At 52.7% G+C, this 15,003-nt stretch overlaps 1 protein-coding gene across 10 annotated transcripts in view; it reads right to left on the minus strand.

The window, feature by feature from the left end:
* Positions 1 to 13,817, minus strand: part of Bin1 (bridging integrator 1) — a 58,564-nt gene extending 44,747 nt beyond the window's left edge. For 7 of the 10 annotated variants that reach the window (XM_057788267.1, XM_057788271.1, XM_057788270.1 and 4 more), the window contains exon 1: positions 13,548 to 13,817. In XM_057788267.1, coding sequence (XP_057644250.1) covers positions 13,548 to 13,631 — 84 coding nt within the window. In that variant the 5' untranslated portion in view covers positions 13,632 to 13,817. The remainder of the gene's footprint in view (positions 1 to 13,547) is intronic. The other 3 variants (XM_057788272.1, XM_057788273.1, XM_057788275.1) reach the window with 2 other exon arrangements.
* Positions 13,818 to 15,003: the final 1,186 nt, after the last annotated feature.

The following is a 15,003-nucleotide window of genomic DNA, read 5'->3' on the forward strand; positions in this document are numbered from 1 at the left end:
TCCCCGCACTACCAAACGAAAACCAAAGCTCTGAGAAGAAATAATATAATTCCATAAAAACAGCCTAATGTCTTATTCCTACCTCCTCTCCGAGCAACATCAAGAGTAAATCCCGAGGCTTGGGAGATGACTCAGTAGGTAAAGTGTTTGCCTTACAAACATAAAGACCTGTCAACCGACCCTCTCCCCAAAAACTATATGGCATCGTAGTACATGCCAGTAATCCCAGTATGGGGGAGACAGAACAGGGAGGTCTGTGGAGTTCACTAATCAGTCAGCATAACTGGATCAGAGGGCTCCAGGCCAGGGAGAAATTCTGTCTCAAAATCACAGTACCTGAGAAGTGACACCTGAGGTTGACTTTTGACCTACACATGCATACATGCACACACACACATGAAAACACACACACACGCACACATACGACAGAATAAACTATGGAACTCGTGTTTCACTTACAACTTTCCATAGTTCCTCCCTAGAAGGGAATAACCGCTGGCGTGGTGGTCATGTCTGTAGTCCCATCACTCAGGAGGCTCAGGTGGGAGGACCATGAGTTCAAGGCTAACCTGGGCCGCACAGCCAGACCCCTGCTGTTCCTGTGCTCGCAAAGAACACGGCTTAGAGAGCATGGCAGGCAAAGAAGAAACCGAAGAGAGGTGAGAGACCAGAGAAGCCATTGTCCTCCTAAGTCCAGATGCACACGTCAAGGGAAGTTTGGGAGGGAGCGGCTCAGTCGGCTTGTGTGGTATTATCAAGGCCAACACAAGGCTTCACACTCCGGGTCCTAATGACCACAGCAGAAGGGAGCGAAAAGGCTCAGAGAGGTTGAGTTCTGCCTGGCTTGCTGCCCAGTGTGAACAGTATTGCAAACTCAACAGCCTTGCATGATTCCTGCCTGGCGTCCTGAGCACCACTGGGCTCAACACTTAAGGGGACCACCAGCTCGGAGAAACAAAGTGAGAAGCAAGAAAGCAGCCGGACAATGGTCACTACACTGCAGCCTTGGGCATGTCACCCCTCCACTGGAGCAGACACGTCCATCTATGACTTCAGAACTCTAATAGACCCTGCCAAGAACTGGGTCCCACCATCTGTTACTAGCGGAAGGGCTGAGAGGTGATCCCAGGGAGGACAGCACGGAGTCCCCAGCATCTGGCCCCAGAACCCAAAGCCAAGCCTCAGGCACCCTCTTATCAGACGGTCCCACTCCCTAGCTGCCCCTGCCCACAAGACTGCTGTCCAAATTCAACAACTGCCAATCCCAAGAATGGGCCCAAGCAGGGGACAGGAGAAAAGGGTGAGGCTGGGAGTGGATAGCAGCCCCACAGATTCCACAGGCTGGCCCTTAACCAAGAGCTTGCTTGGCTGCGTGGCCTGAGGGCTGGTCCCCTGTGAAAGCTGACTTACTTCCTCCTCCCCCACTGAGTCTCAGGCCCCACCATCTGGACCCCGAGTTGGGCCTGTATTGAGCATAAAGGCCAAGCGCTCCAGGGGAGGCCACAGAGCAGTCTCTCACACACACACTGGTCGAAGGTATACCACGCACCTTGTAAAAGGCTACAACCTGACCTTCAGTGACCTGGACTAACAAACGGTGACAGCTCAGCTCTGCCGTGGAGAATGGTGTCCGGCTCCACAAGCATTGTTCTCAATGTCAAAGGGATAGGAAGCAGGGTCTGCCCTTCAGCTGAGGACAAGAGTCAGCCTACACTGCTGAAATTGACCCTTAAGCCTCCTGGCGGTCACTAATGACTCATGGTGTCCCCGATCTTTCCATCGTGGAGGTGGTGGGTATACCTTGACCCAGCTGTTACCATCATCTCGGGATTGGGTTAGCTTTATTCAAATCCAGTCCTGAACCTCTGAGGACCTTTAGGCATAAGAATACCCAGGGCTTAGTCCCTCTGGCCCGCTTCTGAAGTCAACGGAAGATGCAGGGTTGTGGAGAAATTCCTGACACAGTGAAGGGTCCACTCTCTTTCTCTAGAGTGCCAGCCTCCCAGGTCCCTCCCCACCTCCCAAACACACACCAGGGCCTCAGTAACAAAGGCAGCTCACATAAGTGTTCATCTGGAAACAGGGGAGCTCTGGCATTTGCTCTAGGGTAGACACCTCCCCTCATCCACCCTCTTACTCCCTGGATTCAAGAGGAGGCCAGTAGAAGGTGGGTGAAGACAGGGCTGAGGAGATGGCTCAGCAGGAGACAGTGTAAGGACCTGGGTTCAAATTCCTAATTCCAGCACTGGGTGGGTGGCAGGGGGAGAAACAGGAGGAATGAATGCTTGGACTTGTGACTGCTGGCCCAGCTCAAGTTCAAAGACCTTATCTCAAGGGAATAAAGCTGAGAATGGTATATAAGGACACTCATGTCCTCCCTCTGAGCCCCATGTATACACTCCACCCCCCAATACAGAGAGAGAGAGAGAGAGAGAGAGAGAGAGAGAGAGAGAGAGAGAGAGAGAGGGCAAAACCAACCTGGGCTCAGAATGAGGTCCAGGATCAAGGAAATCCCAAGACTTCCCTGAGCAGACAAGGGGAGGAAGAAGGAATCTGCTCCGTGCTCCTGTCTGACTCCTCCACCTACAGCCCCAACCTGGAGCCACACACAGCACCTCAGATCAGTTTCTAGAAACCTAACAAAAGCACAGAGGAAATGCAAAGGCCACAGTGGAGCAGATTAGTCCTGTCAGGAGTGGGGTGGGGGAACAGGTTCTCTCTCTCTCTCTCTCTCTCTCTCTCTCTCTCTCTCTCTCTCACACACACACACACACACACACACACACACACACCCTTGGCCAGAGGACAAACCCCCTCTCCTCTCTCAAAGTTCTCAAACTATCCCTAAGATGCTACTACATTTTCTTCCTCCCTTTTATCCCATCCAGCTTCAACTCTCCTCTTCTCTACCGTCCCATCTAAGTCAGAGCCCCATCCACCCATCATACATGTTTGAACACTCAGTCAGTCCCAAGGAGTGTGCAGCACGGAGCAAGATAGCTCATGCCATCTTGAACTAAGAAATAGGGAAAACACAGCAGGCTAGAAGCATGGAAATGGGGTCCATTGAAGACCTCTGGGTATCAGGCCAGTCAGTGCCCAGGGCTCAGTGGTAGGGCCCCTGCTTGCCAGAGCTCAGGCATCTTGGCAGAAGTCCCAGGGAGAGGGTGAACTTAGAAAAAGGTCCAAAGAAAGAAGCTGCAGCTGTTGGAAGGGGGCTGAACCGGTCGAGGCTGTCCTGTCACCCTATCCCCCTTCCGGCCCTGAAGGCCCAGCAAAGCTCCTCCAACCACAGACAGTCATGGAAATCTCCACCTCCTCACCAGCCAACAACTACCCCATCCTCCTCCACACAACAGAATCCAGGATCATCATCTCCCACCCAGCAGCCTCACCTACAGCCAGGCATGCCCACAGCTGGCAGGACCCAAGAGTGAGGGACAGTCCCTTCTAGGCAGTAGCTAAAGAGGGTGAGTGGGCCCTGACATTTCAGCTCACCAGGTCTGCTGGTGTCACCCCATCTTCATACACCCCATCTTCATACACCCCAGCCATTCCCCATCCCCTCCTCAGGCCCCGAAGAAGACATAAGCAGGACCAAACATCACAAGGCCAATACAGGAAGCTTTTCACTAGCCCCACCTGGCCCAGGCCCTTAGGCCTCTCAGAAATAGTTGATTTCTACTCTGGCCAAAGTTACTGCCCCTGGAAATATATAGCGCACTTCCTCATCCCAACTGACCTGAAATCTCCATGCCCGGAGCCAGTAATACACCAAAACAGTGAATGTTTGGTTGAGTAAAAGTTGGAGAGATGGAATGGTTCTGACTACACCTGAGGAAGAAAACTTAAGGGCTTGACCAAGGAGGCCAGGAATACAGGTCAGTGGGTGAGGTGTTAAGCCCCAAAACTCACATAGAAGAGCCAAGATATTGGTAGCCCACACTCGCAATCCCAGTTCTGGGAGGAGGAGTCTGGCAGATCCCTGGGGCTCAATAGCCAGGCAGCATGATTTACTGGGTAAGTTCCAAACCATGAGAGACCCTATCTCAAAAGACCAAGGGTAGAGAGAGCCAGGAAGATGGATCAGTGGTTAAGGGCAATAGTCAATTGAGCCTGATGACTAACACCCTGGGACGAATATAAAAAGCCTGACGTAGTATTGTGTACTGTAATCCCAGCACATGGACACAGAGAGAGAGAGGGACATGGTCTGGAAGTGCATGAAGTATACAGAGCAGCAGCAGACACAAGAGGCCCATCCTCAACAAAGTGAAAGGTGGGAACCAACTCCCTAAAACTGTCTTCACACCTCCGCACATGCTCCCTGACACAAATCTACACTCACACACACATTCGAGATTAATTCATTGACTTAAAAGTTGATTTAAAAAAATAAGATCGGCAGAGTGCTGAGGACCGCCCCCCCCCCACACACACACATGTACAAGAAGCAGGAGTCAGACCCAGTCTGAGGCAAAGCCACCGTTACTTCCCCCACCCCGCCTCCATTTAGCTTTTCGCGGCCTCATGTCTTATCCTCCCAATTGCATTAACTCTCCATCTCAAACAGGCCTTGAAAATTCTACTTTCACGAATGCCAGAAACACGTCCCCACAGCCGTGTCTGCTACCTTGCCCTGGATCTCAGCTCAGGTCTACCTCTTCTGGGAAGCCTTTCCTGATCATCCAGGCCTGTGGGGGCACTGTACGAGAGGCAGGCAGTTCCACGGGGACTGCAGGAATCTCCCTTTCTGACCTATCCTGGTCAGGTGCTCGGTGAGAGAAATAACCTCAGCCCAAGAGAGCCGCAGTCTCCCCCAGAGTCTAATTCAGGTCAGACATGCTGCATACAAAATGAGGAGCCCGCAGGGGTGGCCCAGACGTGGTGCCAGGGTGGCTCCAGAAGGAGCGGAGCCTGCGGTGGTATAGAAGGTCTTGGATTTGCAGCAGCTCTGACAGGGGAAAATCCCTCCCTAGCCAGTTTGTAGTAGCTTCTGTCTGTGGCCACCCACTCACTCCCATGATGACCTGAGGCTCCGCTGAGTGCAGGGCCCTCACTGCAGTGGAAAGACAACGCCGCCAGGCACCCTTCCAAAGGACACCAGAAAAACAAATGCCCTTTCCGGGGGCTACCAAGAGATAGTCTGGGGCTCCCCCTCAAGCCCCATGATAAGTCCCTAATCCATCTATTGTGGCACCTGGGGCAGGGAATGGGACAAAGGTGCAGGGCCTGGAAGAAGAAGAAAAAAAGTCTAAGGACCATGTCTAAGGGTGGAGGCTCACCAGCTGTAGCAAGCCACACTGCCCTATCCCTTGGTCCACACGACCCGTTACCTCCGTCACTTGTAAGTTTGCTCATATAGAGCATTGCTCTACTGAAAGCCAAGGGCCTATTTGTCATCTGACCTAAAAACAGGCAGCCCCCACCCCAACACACACACACAGTCCTGAACAGCCACAAGAACGATTTCGCCAGGCAGCAAATCTGCAGCCACTGGAGATTTCAGTGAGTTTTACTCCACCGCATGCCTGAGCTATTTACTCATCCATCTTACCATGCAGAAAGGGAGGCCTAGATTACCCCAACGCGGCAGAGTAGGGTGGGACCCTAGCCCCGTCCTGCAGCAAGCATCCCTGGTCTCGATCATGAAGCACAGTCATCTTTCAGGCCTGTCAGTCGTCAGCCCTGTCTCCTGATGTCAGAAGTCATGCATCCTTCTGCAGTAAGGACACTGGTCTTCCAACTGGACAGCCACAAATTCAACAAACTGAATAGCAAAAACATTTCAAAGGACAGAATGGTGTCTGAACACACAGAGATGGTTTGTTGTTTGCTTGTTTGTTTGATTTTTTTGCTGTTGTGTCCTGAGAAATATGTGATACGTCTGTGCCCACACTGACTTGGGCATTATAAACCATCTAGAGACAGCTACAGCATGTAGGAAGATGTGCATAGTTTCTATGCAAATACTACATTAATTTACGTAGCAGGCATGACTTCTAAAGGATTTGGACATCTGCAAGGTGGGTATCCTGAAATCAATTTTCTAAAGTGCTTTAGAGGTGATTTCAAGCTTAGAATACCTGCTGTGTGCTGAGCTGGAGGCCTGGACACCACGAAGAGGAGGTAGTGCCCTGCCGTTGAGAACAGAGACACGGGGCTGCTCTCCAGGCTGCACACTGAGAAAAGATTTCAACAGCATAGCTATTTCCTCCTCGGAACTTTCCAAACACCTAGTATCCCTATCATTTTATAAAAGAGATGTCATAGCAATGATGGGAACTAAAGTATACAGAATATAATTCAGAATAGAAAGTGTTTCTGCCCCGGGCGGTGATGGTGCACACCTTACATCCCAGCACTTGGAAGGCAGAGGCAGGCAGATCTCTGTGAGTTCAAGGCCAGCCTGGTCTACAGAGCTAGTCCCAGGACAGCTAGGGCTGTTACACAGAGAAACCCTATTTCGAAAAACAAAACAAGAACAAAATTGAATTAACAGCAAAAAAAAAAAAAAAGAAAAAAGAAAAGGAAGGAAGGAAGGAAGGAAGGAAGGAAGGAAGGAAGGAAGGAAGGAAGGAAGGAAGGAAGGAAGGAAGAGTGGTTCTGAACCAAGGAAATGACTCAGTGGGTAAATGCAAACACAAGGACCAGAGTTCAGATCCCGAGCTCCCATGTAAAACACGGGCACAGCAGTGAGCACCTGTAACTCCAGCACTGCTGGAGGCAAATCCAGGGGCCTCGCTGACAGCAAGATACAGGCTCAATGAGACATCTTGTCCCAAAAGACAAGGTTCTTTGGCCTCCGAGTGGGCACACACACACACACACGTATGTGCACACGAACATGCTCACGCTCGGTCTACTCTGTCCTCAACTGTGAGACTTAACTGTCATCTCAGTCTTGCTCTGGAAACCCAGTCCTTCCATCACCTAGACTACCACACACAGCATAAACCTCCACCTCAAGTGGGATTGAAGATACATCCTATATAAGAATCAAGCATCTCAGGGGCCAGCGTCCACTTCATCTGGATGCGTCTTCCCACCTTCTAACTGCAGAAGTAGGAACCCGTAAGTCTGGCTGACCCAGAGGAGTCTGAAGTGTCAACCACTGGACCAAGCTTCAGTTTCTTTCTTTTTAAAATAAATATGACTATATATTTGTTTATCTATTCATGTGTATCCACACGTGCATGTATGCATACATGTGGAAGTTCCCTCTCTTCTTCCTCCACACAGGACCCTCAGGGATCGGGGACAGAGCTCTGGTGGTCAGGATGATGACAAATGCCTTTTTATGCCCCAAGCCACCTTGCCAGCCTCTTAGTTTCTTCACGGGGTGAGACTCACAAGACTGCAGCAAAGATGGCAAGGCACAGGTATGCTGTAACCCACAGCTCTTACTATTAACTTGATGGGTGATGAGGCTTCCCTTGGGCAGGAATAGCAGCCCTTCCTCTTCTCCATTCCCCAACCCCTGTGCAGAATCCAGTCGCCTTGTGAGGAGGCGGCAGCCTGTTACCGGGGGCTTTAGAGGCTTTCCCTCAAGGAACACCTTCTATGGATTAGGGCAGTGAGACATGAAATCAACCCTACTGGTGGTTCCTGGGCCTCACCTGGCCTAGCAGCACCCATGCAGATTTCCATTTCCGCTTCCCAAGTGCCCAGGCAGTAGGTATCATCCCCGGTTTTCAGAGGGGAAGACTGAGGTCAGAGAGACTGATGTGATTTGCCCAAGGATAGGAACATGATGTGGGTGTGGGGAGATGACTCAGCCCCAGTTCATGAGGCCTGTGACCTTCTACTGCAACATCACTTGTATGGGATCTTGGAAGTGTACCCCTCCAGACCAAGCCACCTTTGACACCTTTGGGAGCATCCAAAAGTACCTCTCCCATGCTCCCCAAAGTGTACTCTGAACAGGCACCATCACCCACCCGTCCCTACATAAACACCCACTTGAGGCTACATATTTGCCCTGGCCTGCCCTGCTATGGTGTAAAATTTTTAGGATTAGTATGCTTTGCTTTTCTTTGCATTTTTTTCAGACCCAGTGGAAGTATGCCAAAGCGGAAAATACAACATAGCAGACAACCAACAGGAAGTCCCTCACTACTAGGCACAGCCTCTTACCTGGAGACCAGATTCTTCCCCTAGCCTTCCCCCATCAAGGCAGACACCCACGTCTGCAGTTACACCCAGCTAAAACCTAGCCACAGGCAGAGGTCTCCACACAAGGAACATGCTCCTGCTTGTGGCCACTGTGTGGTGACCATGTCTCCAGCGAGGACACCAGCTCCACAGGATATGGCTTTGATCCCCACTTCCTCAATGTTCAGAACACAGTGCATGGTACATATTGTGTAGAAGAATAAGTATGAGAACTCATCACCACTCCATCAGTGCCAAGAAGCAGAAGACTAGAGAAGGGGGCCCAGGTTAGGGTTTATCTGTAGGAACTGAGTTAACTCGAAAATAGTCTGATTCTTAAGTCCAAGCCTTCTGTCTGCATGACTGCCCCTGTACATACCACTTACATGTGAGTGCACCGCACACATAACAGGCACACAGTACATGTGCATCACACACACACACACACACACACACACACACACACACGGGGAGTTGTTATCCTAAGCTCTGACAGGCCAAGGGCTCAGCAGGGATTAGCTGTCTACCGAGGCCTGTATCGGACACTCCCAGGGATTGATTTGAGTAGTGGGCCTTGTAGGGAAAGACGGCTTCCCAGGAGGTTCTGTGGTTATCAGTCTGCCTGCCTCACTGGTACTTCATGAGCATGTGCTGTGTGGCAGGCATCTGTCAAATTCTTTCTGCTCTTCACAACATGCCTGAAAAAGCAGCATCATTATCTCCAGTTTATCCAGTAAGCGGGCCGGGGGCTCCAGAAGGCCCTGCCACCTGACTACGGTCCTGCAGCCGGTCAGGGGGACCCAGAGGCCCCATGCACGACCCACGGTGGTGTGCAGGATGGAAGATGGACCTGGAAGGGAAAGAGCTCTATGAGGCACGTCCTTGGCTCTCAGCATTTCCTCCTGGCTTGGAAAGAACTTACCCAAGGCCACCCAGTGCAGAAGCCAGAGAAGGAAGGTGACAAGGGAACCTCAGAGGATGATCCGTGAGGAAGTGGCAGAAACTGGTTCTGCCTCAACTGCTGTGAGAATCCCTGGGGTACACTGATTTTTTTTAACCCCGGCACGCATCACTTAATTAAATCTGGCCCGAGGCTTTCACCCAGCCACCCCTCTCCTTGAAGGAACTGAAATTCTCACCATCCTCACTGGCCCTCCATACCTGGCCCATACCTGTACCCTAGGCATTCCAGCAGGCTCCCCCTTCTTCACCCCTCCAAGTACAGTAGCATTGCCTGGCTTCCACCTGCCACAGTCACTGTACCGCCACCAGGTCTGAGGGGGTTCAGGAAGATCCCAAGGACCTGCTCACTGCTCTCCCAGACCTTCCTGAGACCATTGTCTCCAGAGCATCCCCGGGACTCTGTCCCCCACCACCCAACACCCCATCCGGGATGCAGGCTCCTGTAGGGAAGATAAACCATTTACGTAAAGAATTTTCAGGAAATCTGATCTAGGCTGGAAGGTTCAGCAGAGCCTGTCCAAGTTCAAGGAAAGAGGCCCAATGCAGAGAGTTCTAGAAAGAGAGGAAAGGAGATGATGGGGCGTGGGAGGTGGGGACTGAGAACAGGCCTTTAACTCTCCAGGGCAGAGAAAAGCGCAACAATAGAAAAAAAGGCTGTAGAGTATGCCTTGCATGGGAGGCAGCTGTTTAGGCTGGGTCCTCAGACTGGGAAAAGCCTGTGTAAGTAAAATCAGTGGCCCAGATGACCTCAGTTGCAAGGGCTCTGTGATTCTAGCAGACAGTCCGGTCTATGCAGCAAAAGTACATCCAGTTAAAGGGGACCTATGCATCTACTCCTGCAGGTAGCCTAGCTGCTCTTTAGGTCACTACCAGAAGCTTGACGTTCCAATCCAGCTCACACTATGGAAACTGGTGTGCCTACCACAACGAGAGACCTTGGCCACGCACGGGAACACAGTGCAGTCCACTGCCCTGAGTCAGGGTGGCCTAACAGCAACATGGCGCAGTCTACCACCACGTGTCCAGGTCCTATAAATAACCACGCTGCCCCTTTGCTGAGCATCTGTTCCACATGCCAGAGATGTGCGGTGCACTGACAGCCCCAAACTTCCCACCCCCCCTGGTGCTCTCCACCCTCTCGCAAGCACGCTCAGGGACAGCCACAGCCATCAAGGAAACATTCCCGCCAAACCCTGTGCTCAACCACTGACCCAGTACTGGGAGAACAAGGCCCAACCTCCCTCACACACTCTTCCCTGAGGACTCCTAGGCCATGGGCTTGGGCAGGCAAGATTCCACACCCCCCCCCCAACCCCAGCTGTCCTTTTCCCCAACTACCCCATCCCCCAATGGGCCCAGCCCGCCAACCTCTAATCCTCTTGTCATCTGACCCAGCCTCCACCCTAAAATGGCTTTGCCCAGTCACCCTTCTGAGGCCCAAAAATGGACACAGTCATTTATAGAGGTTCAGCTAAGCCAAATGCAATGGGGAGATGACCTCATGAAGCCCATGGGTCTGGGCTCCAGGCACACACACACTCACTACAGACACAGCAGCAGTGCAGGAGTGAGCACCACGGAGGCCTGAGCCATATGCTTCCCGCCTGAGGCAGCATGCGGGGGACTCAGCCTAGGACAAGGAGCCCGGAATGTGTGCAGGCAGGAAAGTAGAAAGAATACAACCCGCTCGCTCCCAGGTCTGGGTCAGTCGGGGCTCCAAGACCAAGCACCCAAGGACCCACATTATTTCGTAAACATCCTCTAAACACCCACCAGAGCCAGAGAAACACAAGAGTGTCACAAGTACAGCTCTGCCCAGGGCAGTGAATCAAAGAACAGCAACCCAAGACCCACTAGGGGTCACAGAACCCCAAGACACTAGAGGGCACACTGCGTTGTCACTCTCTGAGTCTCCATAGCTGTTAGGGTTGAGGAGTTGGGAAAAATTAATGTGAACCAATAGGGTCTTCCTTCTATGTTATTCTATAGACTGTAGGCTTTCTTTTTCTTTTTTCTGTGTGTATGCACTTGCATGTAAAGGCCAGAGCTCAACATCGGGTCTCTTCCTCAATTGCTCCACCTCCTTTTTTGAGAGAGAATCTCTCGCTGAACCTGGAGCTTGCTGATCTAGGCAAACTGGCTGACTGGCAAGTCCCAGAGATCCTCCTGTCTCCACCTCCCCAGTGCTGGGACTACAAACTCACAACACTCCTGCGCCCAGTTATACACATGGGTTCTGGGCTCCAGGCACACACACTCTCTACAGACACAGCACCATGGAGGCCTGACTCAGATCCACTTGAGCTATTTCCCTTTCTACCTGCCATCCTTGCTCAGAAAACACCCTTCTATGACAATAAAAAATCAAAATTTCCCTGTGACTAGTTTATTTGACCAAGAAAGGTAGACTCAGTGTCAGGAGTGCTTGTAAGATCCCATTAGCAGTGGGCATTGAATAGATTATGGGTAACCACGAGAAGATATTGGGGAGGCATCCAGTCAGTGACAAATGCAGGTTCCAAGTATCAGGATAAATAGAAGAGGACAGTATCTATGTAAGACACACGGTTTCCTGAAGCAGAGTCTGTAGGGCCAAGGAGGGAGAGGATGGGAAACAGGCTACTGTCTCAGGATACCTGTCAGACTGTCTTGGCTTCTCCTGGGCAAATGGTCCCTCACTAATGCCCATGGGGCACAGAGCAGCCGTGGCAAGAGGCAAGTGCAGACCCATGAAGCCCAGGCTCAGACAAGGCCAGCTGCTGGCTAGAGACACGGTCCATAGCCAACCAGCTGCCAGCCAACTGCCCAAATCCTCTTTGCAGGCACTGAAAAGAGAGATGGCAGCAATACGGGAAAGGGAGAGAGCCTACACTTACAGCCCCCAAGGCTGCATCAAAGGGGCCTATTGCTAGAAAAAAAATGCATCTGGGCAGAGGTGCACACCAGCAGGCAACGGCGAGGAGCAGGAGCTGCATGAAGTTGGTCTTCATGTGGTGGGGGCAGGGAACTTGTCTCAGCTTACTACCAATGTTTCCATTCATTTCTTTCAGCAGTGGGAAATAGGCTCCAGGCACCTTAAATGAATTACTAGGTCATTGGGAGTCAGGGTGGCTGTATCTGTCTATTGCTCCAGCCACCAGCAGACTGGGGGGGGGGGGGGGGAATCTAATCCCTCTCTCTTCCTTTTCCTCCTGGATGGGGTAAGGCGCTCTAGCCAGATCTGGAGATTAGCAAGAGCTTCTCCATACTCAAATAGTTCACCCCCCTCCTTAGCTAGTAACCACAAGGATGAGGAGGAGGGCTCTAAGGAAGCTCTCCCCCCCCCCATCATATCACGTGTCTGCATCCTTGGGGAGCTCACAGCTCTCAGCTGCAAAAGTCATTGTTTATAAACAGCCCCAAGACTGGCAGAAGAAGGCAAGCCTGTCCCTGTCCCCACCAGGCCCCGGCCCAGCTAGAGCCATGGGGGGCTATCCCTAGCAGAAACACAAGATTGTACAATCTCAGATTTCAGAGTCGGAATTGGCAGGGGAAGTGGCGTCAGCAGCTGGCGTGATCCAATTCAATAAGCCAGGGATGGCTAAGGGTAAAAGGCAGGCCAGAGAAGGACCCCCGCCCCCAACCCCCGCATTTCCTGCACAGTCAGGGTGTCCCAGGAAACCCTGATCCCATCCCCTGCAAAAACCCCAGAGTACTCTCAGACAACAGGAATAGGGTTTCCTGTGGCGCCCTCCACACCCCTCTTCTGGGCCACCCGTTTAGCCTGGAGGTCCCACCATCACTCTCTCTCCAGCGGCTGAAACCGCCAAAGCCCTTCTGGGGCGAGGGGTGCAGAACCCTCTGCAATCCGGCGGGTCTGGGCGGGACCTTCTAGGCCTCAGGCACCTCCTGGAAGGAGAAAAGCAATCCCTCCTTCAGGGACTAAGGTAGAGAAGCCGTAGGAAGGAGAGGGCAGTGGGCGCCCGCACAGGGCAGTGGGCGCTCGCACTAGCCAGCTGGGAAAGTATAGCCTTAAAGTCTGGAACGTGTACAGCCCTAGGGGCGGCGAGACAAGCTCCCTCCCCCCACACACACACATGCAAGCCCCGCCTGGATTGTCCGCGTGGGTCTAGAGAGCTGGGGGTCACCTCCCAGCCTCCGACCCTTGGACTCCAGGGTAGGATGAGAGTGGACCCCGTGTCCGAGAAGCAAACCAGAGCGTGGGCCTCCACTCCTCTGCAGAGGAGCGGCGAAGGTGTAAACCGGTGGGGGAAGGGGCAGACCGGCTGGACAGCTGCGCCCTCCTCTGCCGGAGCCCGAGTGGGGAGAAGGGGACACCTTAACTGCAGGGAGACCAAGCTCGGGGACTCCTCGGCCACGACCATCCGGAAGTGACCAGCTCGATCCCAGGGGTAGGGGTGAGAGGTGTGGCAGGTTTACCGGTCGCTCACCTTCTCCTGCGCTCGGGTCAGCTTCTTCTGCACGTTGCTGGCGATCTTCCCCGCCGTCACCCCCTTGCTCCCCATCTCTGCCATCGCGGCGCCTGCCTCGCCCGTAGCGGGCGCGGATAATGGCGCGGGGAGGCGGTGCGCGCCGCACTCGCAGCCTCCAGCCCCGGCGCTCCACCAGCCTGGGCTCTGGCTCCACGCCGCGCACTAGAACAGCTCAGGGGACTGACGGAGACGGAGCGTGCGCGAGGAGAGCGAGTGAGCAACGCGGGGATCCAGAGAGGGAGGGACCCACGGGGGAAGGGAGGGGGCGGGGAGAAGGGACTAGCCGCGGGCGGGTCAGCGCCCCCAGCCCGCCCCCTCTGGACACGACACTGCCTTTTAAAGGGCCATTCTGGAATCCAGATTCCAACCCACAGGAGGAGGGAGCCTCGAGGGCAGGCGCTGGGGGCTGCGAGACAGGGACTCCCCGGACGGACGTGCTGGCAACTTCGTCTGGGGGTGGGAACTACCTACGCTGTCCTTAGTTCAGCGCCACCGCGATCCTCCTCCCAAGCAGGTACCTCCTGCGACCCTAGAAAGGTAACCAGGTTAAGGAGTTGGGTGCTTTCTAAATTCAACGATAATGTGCGGGGATGGATGCCTGCGTGACCCTGGAATCCCTGAGTCGCCAGAGGCTGGGAAAATGCCCTTCCAGGGATTCCCCTCCCGCTGGAAGCCCGGCGTCTGCCTCCTCCTGCACCCTAGGGCATGTCTCTCTGACCCTTTCTCTATACCTAGTCCAATGTCATCCAAGCACTTGGTTCTTTCCAGTCTGCCTTTAACTATCACCCTAACGAACCTTAACTGCATATTTAATGTGCGCCTGGCATTGTGCTGAGTGATTTGGTAAGCATTATTTCACCCAGTCACCAAATAGTGAGGGAGAGGCTCCAATTTATTACCATTTTACAAATGAAACACCAAGAGGGTAACTGCATCCTAGGCTTTGCCACCAATGCATGGGGGCAGGAAGAAGGGGTTGCCTAATCCTGTAACAGGGAAATGATTAAGGGTCATTCAGTATTCGTGAAGATAAGCTTATCCAATGACTCGTACTACTTAGTCACTAGTGGGGGAGGGGCTTGCTACAACTTCTGGGAACACCAGTATTCCCGGGATACTCAAGTCTTTCATGCAAAAAGACACCTCGGGAACCAGAAACAGGCTGGCTGTTACCTGAGGCTTGCTGGTCAGCAAGCCTACTGTACTTGGGGAGTTAGGGGCCAATCAGAGATCCTGTGTCAAAAGGGCAGCTAAAGCTGTACTCTGGCCTCATGTGAACACCACACACACACACACACAGGATCATGCGCACAAATACACATGGCAGGGTGTTTCCATATAACTGATACCTATTCCCCTACATACTTTAAGCCATTTCTGATGACTCATAATGTCTAATATATGCAAATATTGT

Source organism: Chionomys nivalis, chromosome 14 (assembly GCF_950005125.1).
Source record: "Chionomys nivalis chromosome 14, mChiNiv1.1, whole genome shotgun sequence".
NCBI classification, from domain to species: Eukaryota; Metazoa; Chordata; class Mammalia; order Rodentia; family Cricetidae; genus Chionomys; species Chionomys nivalis.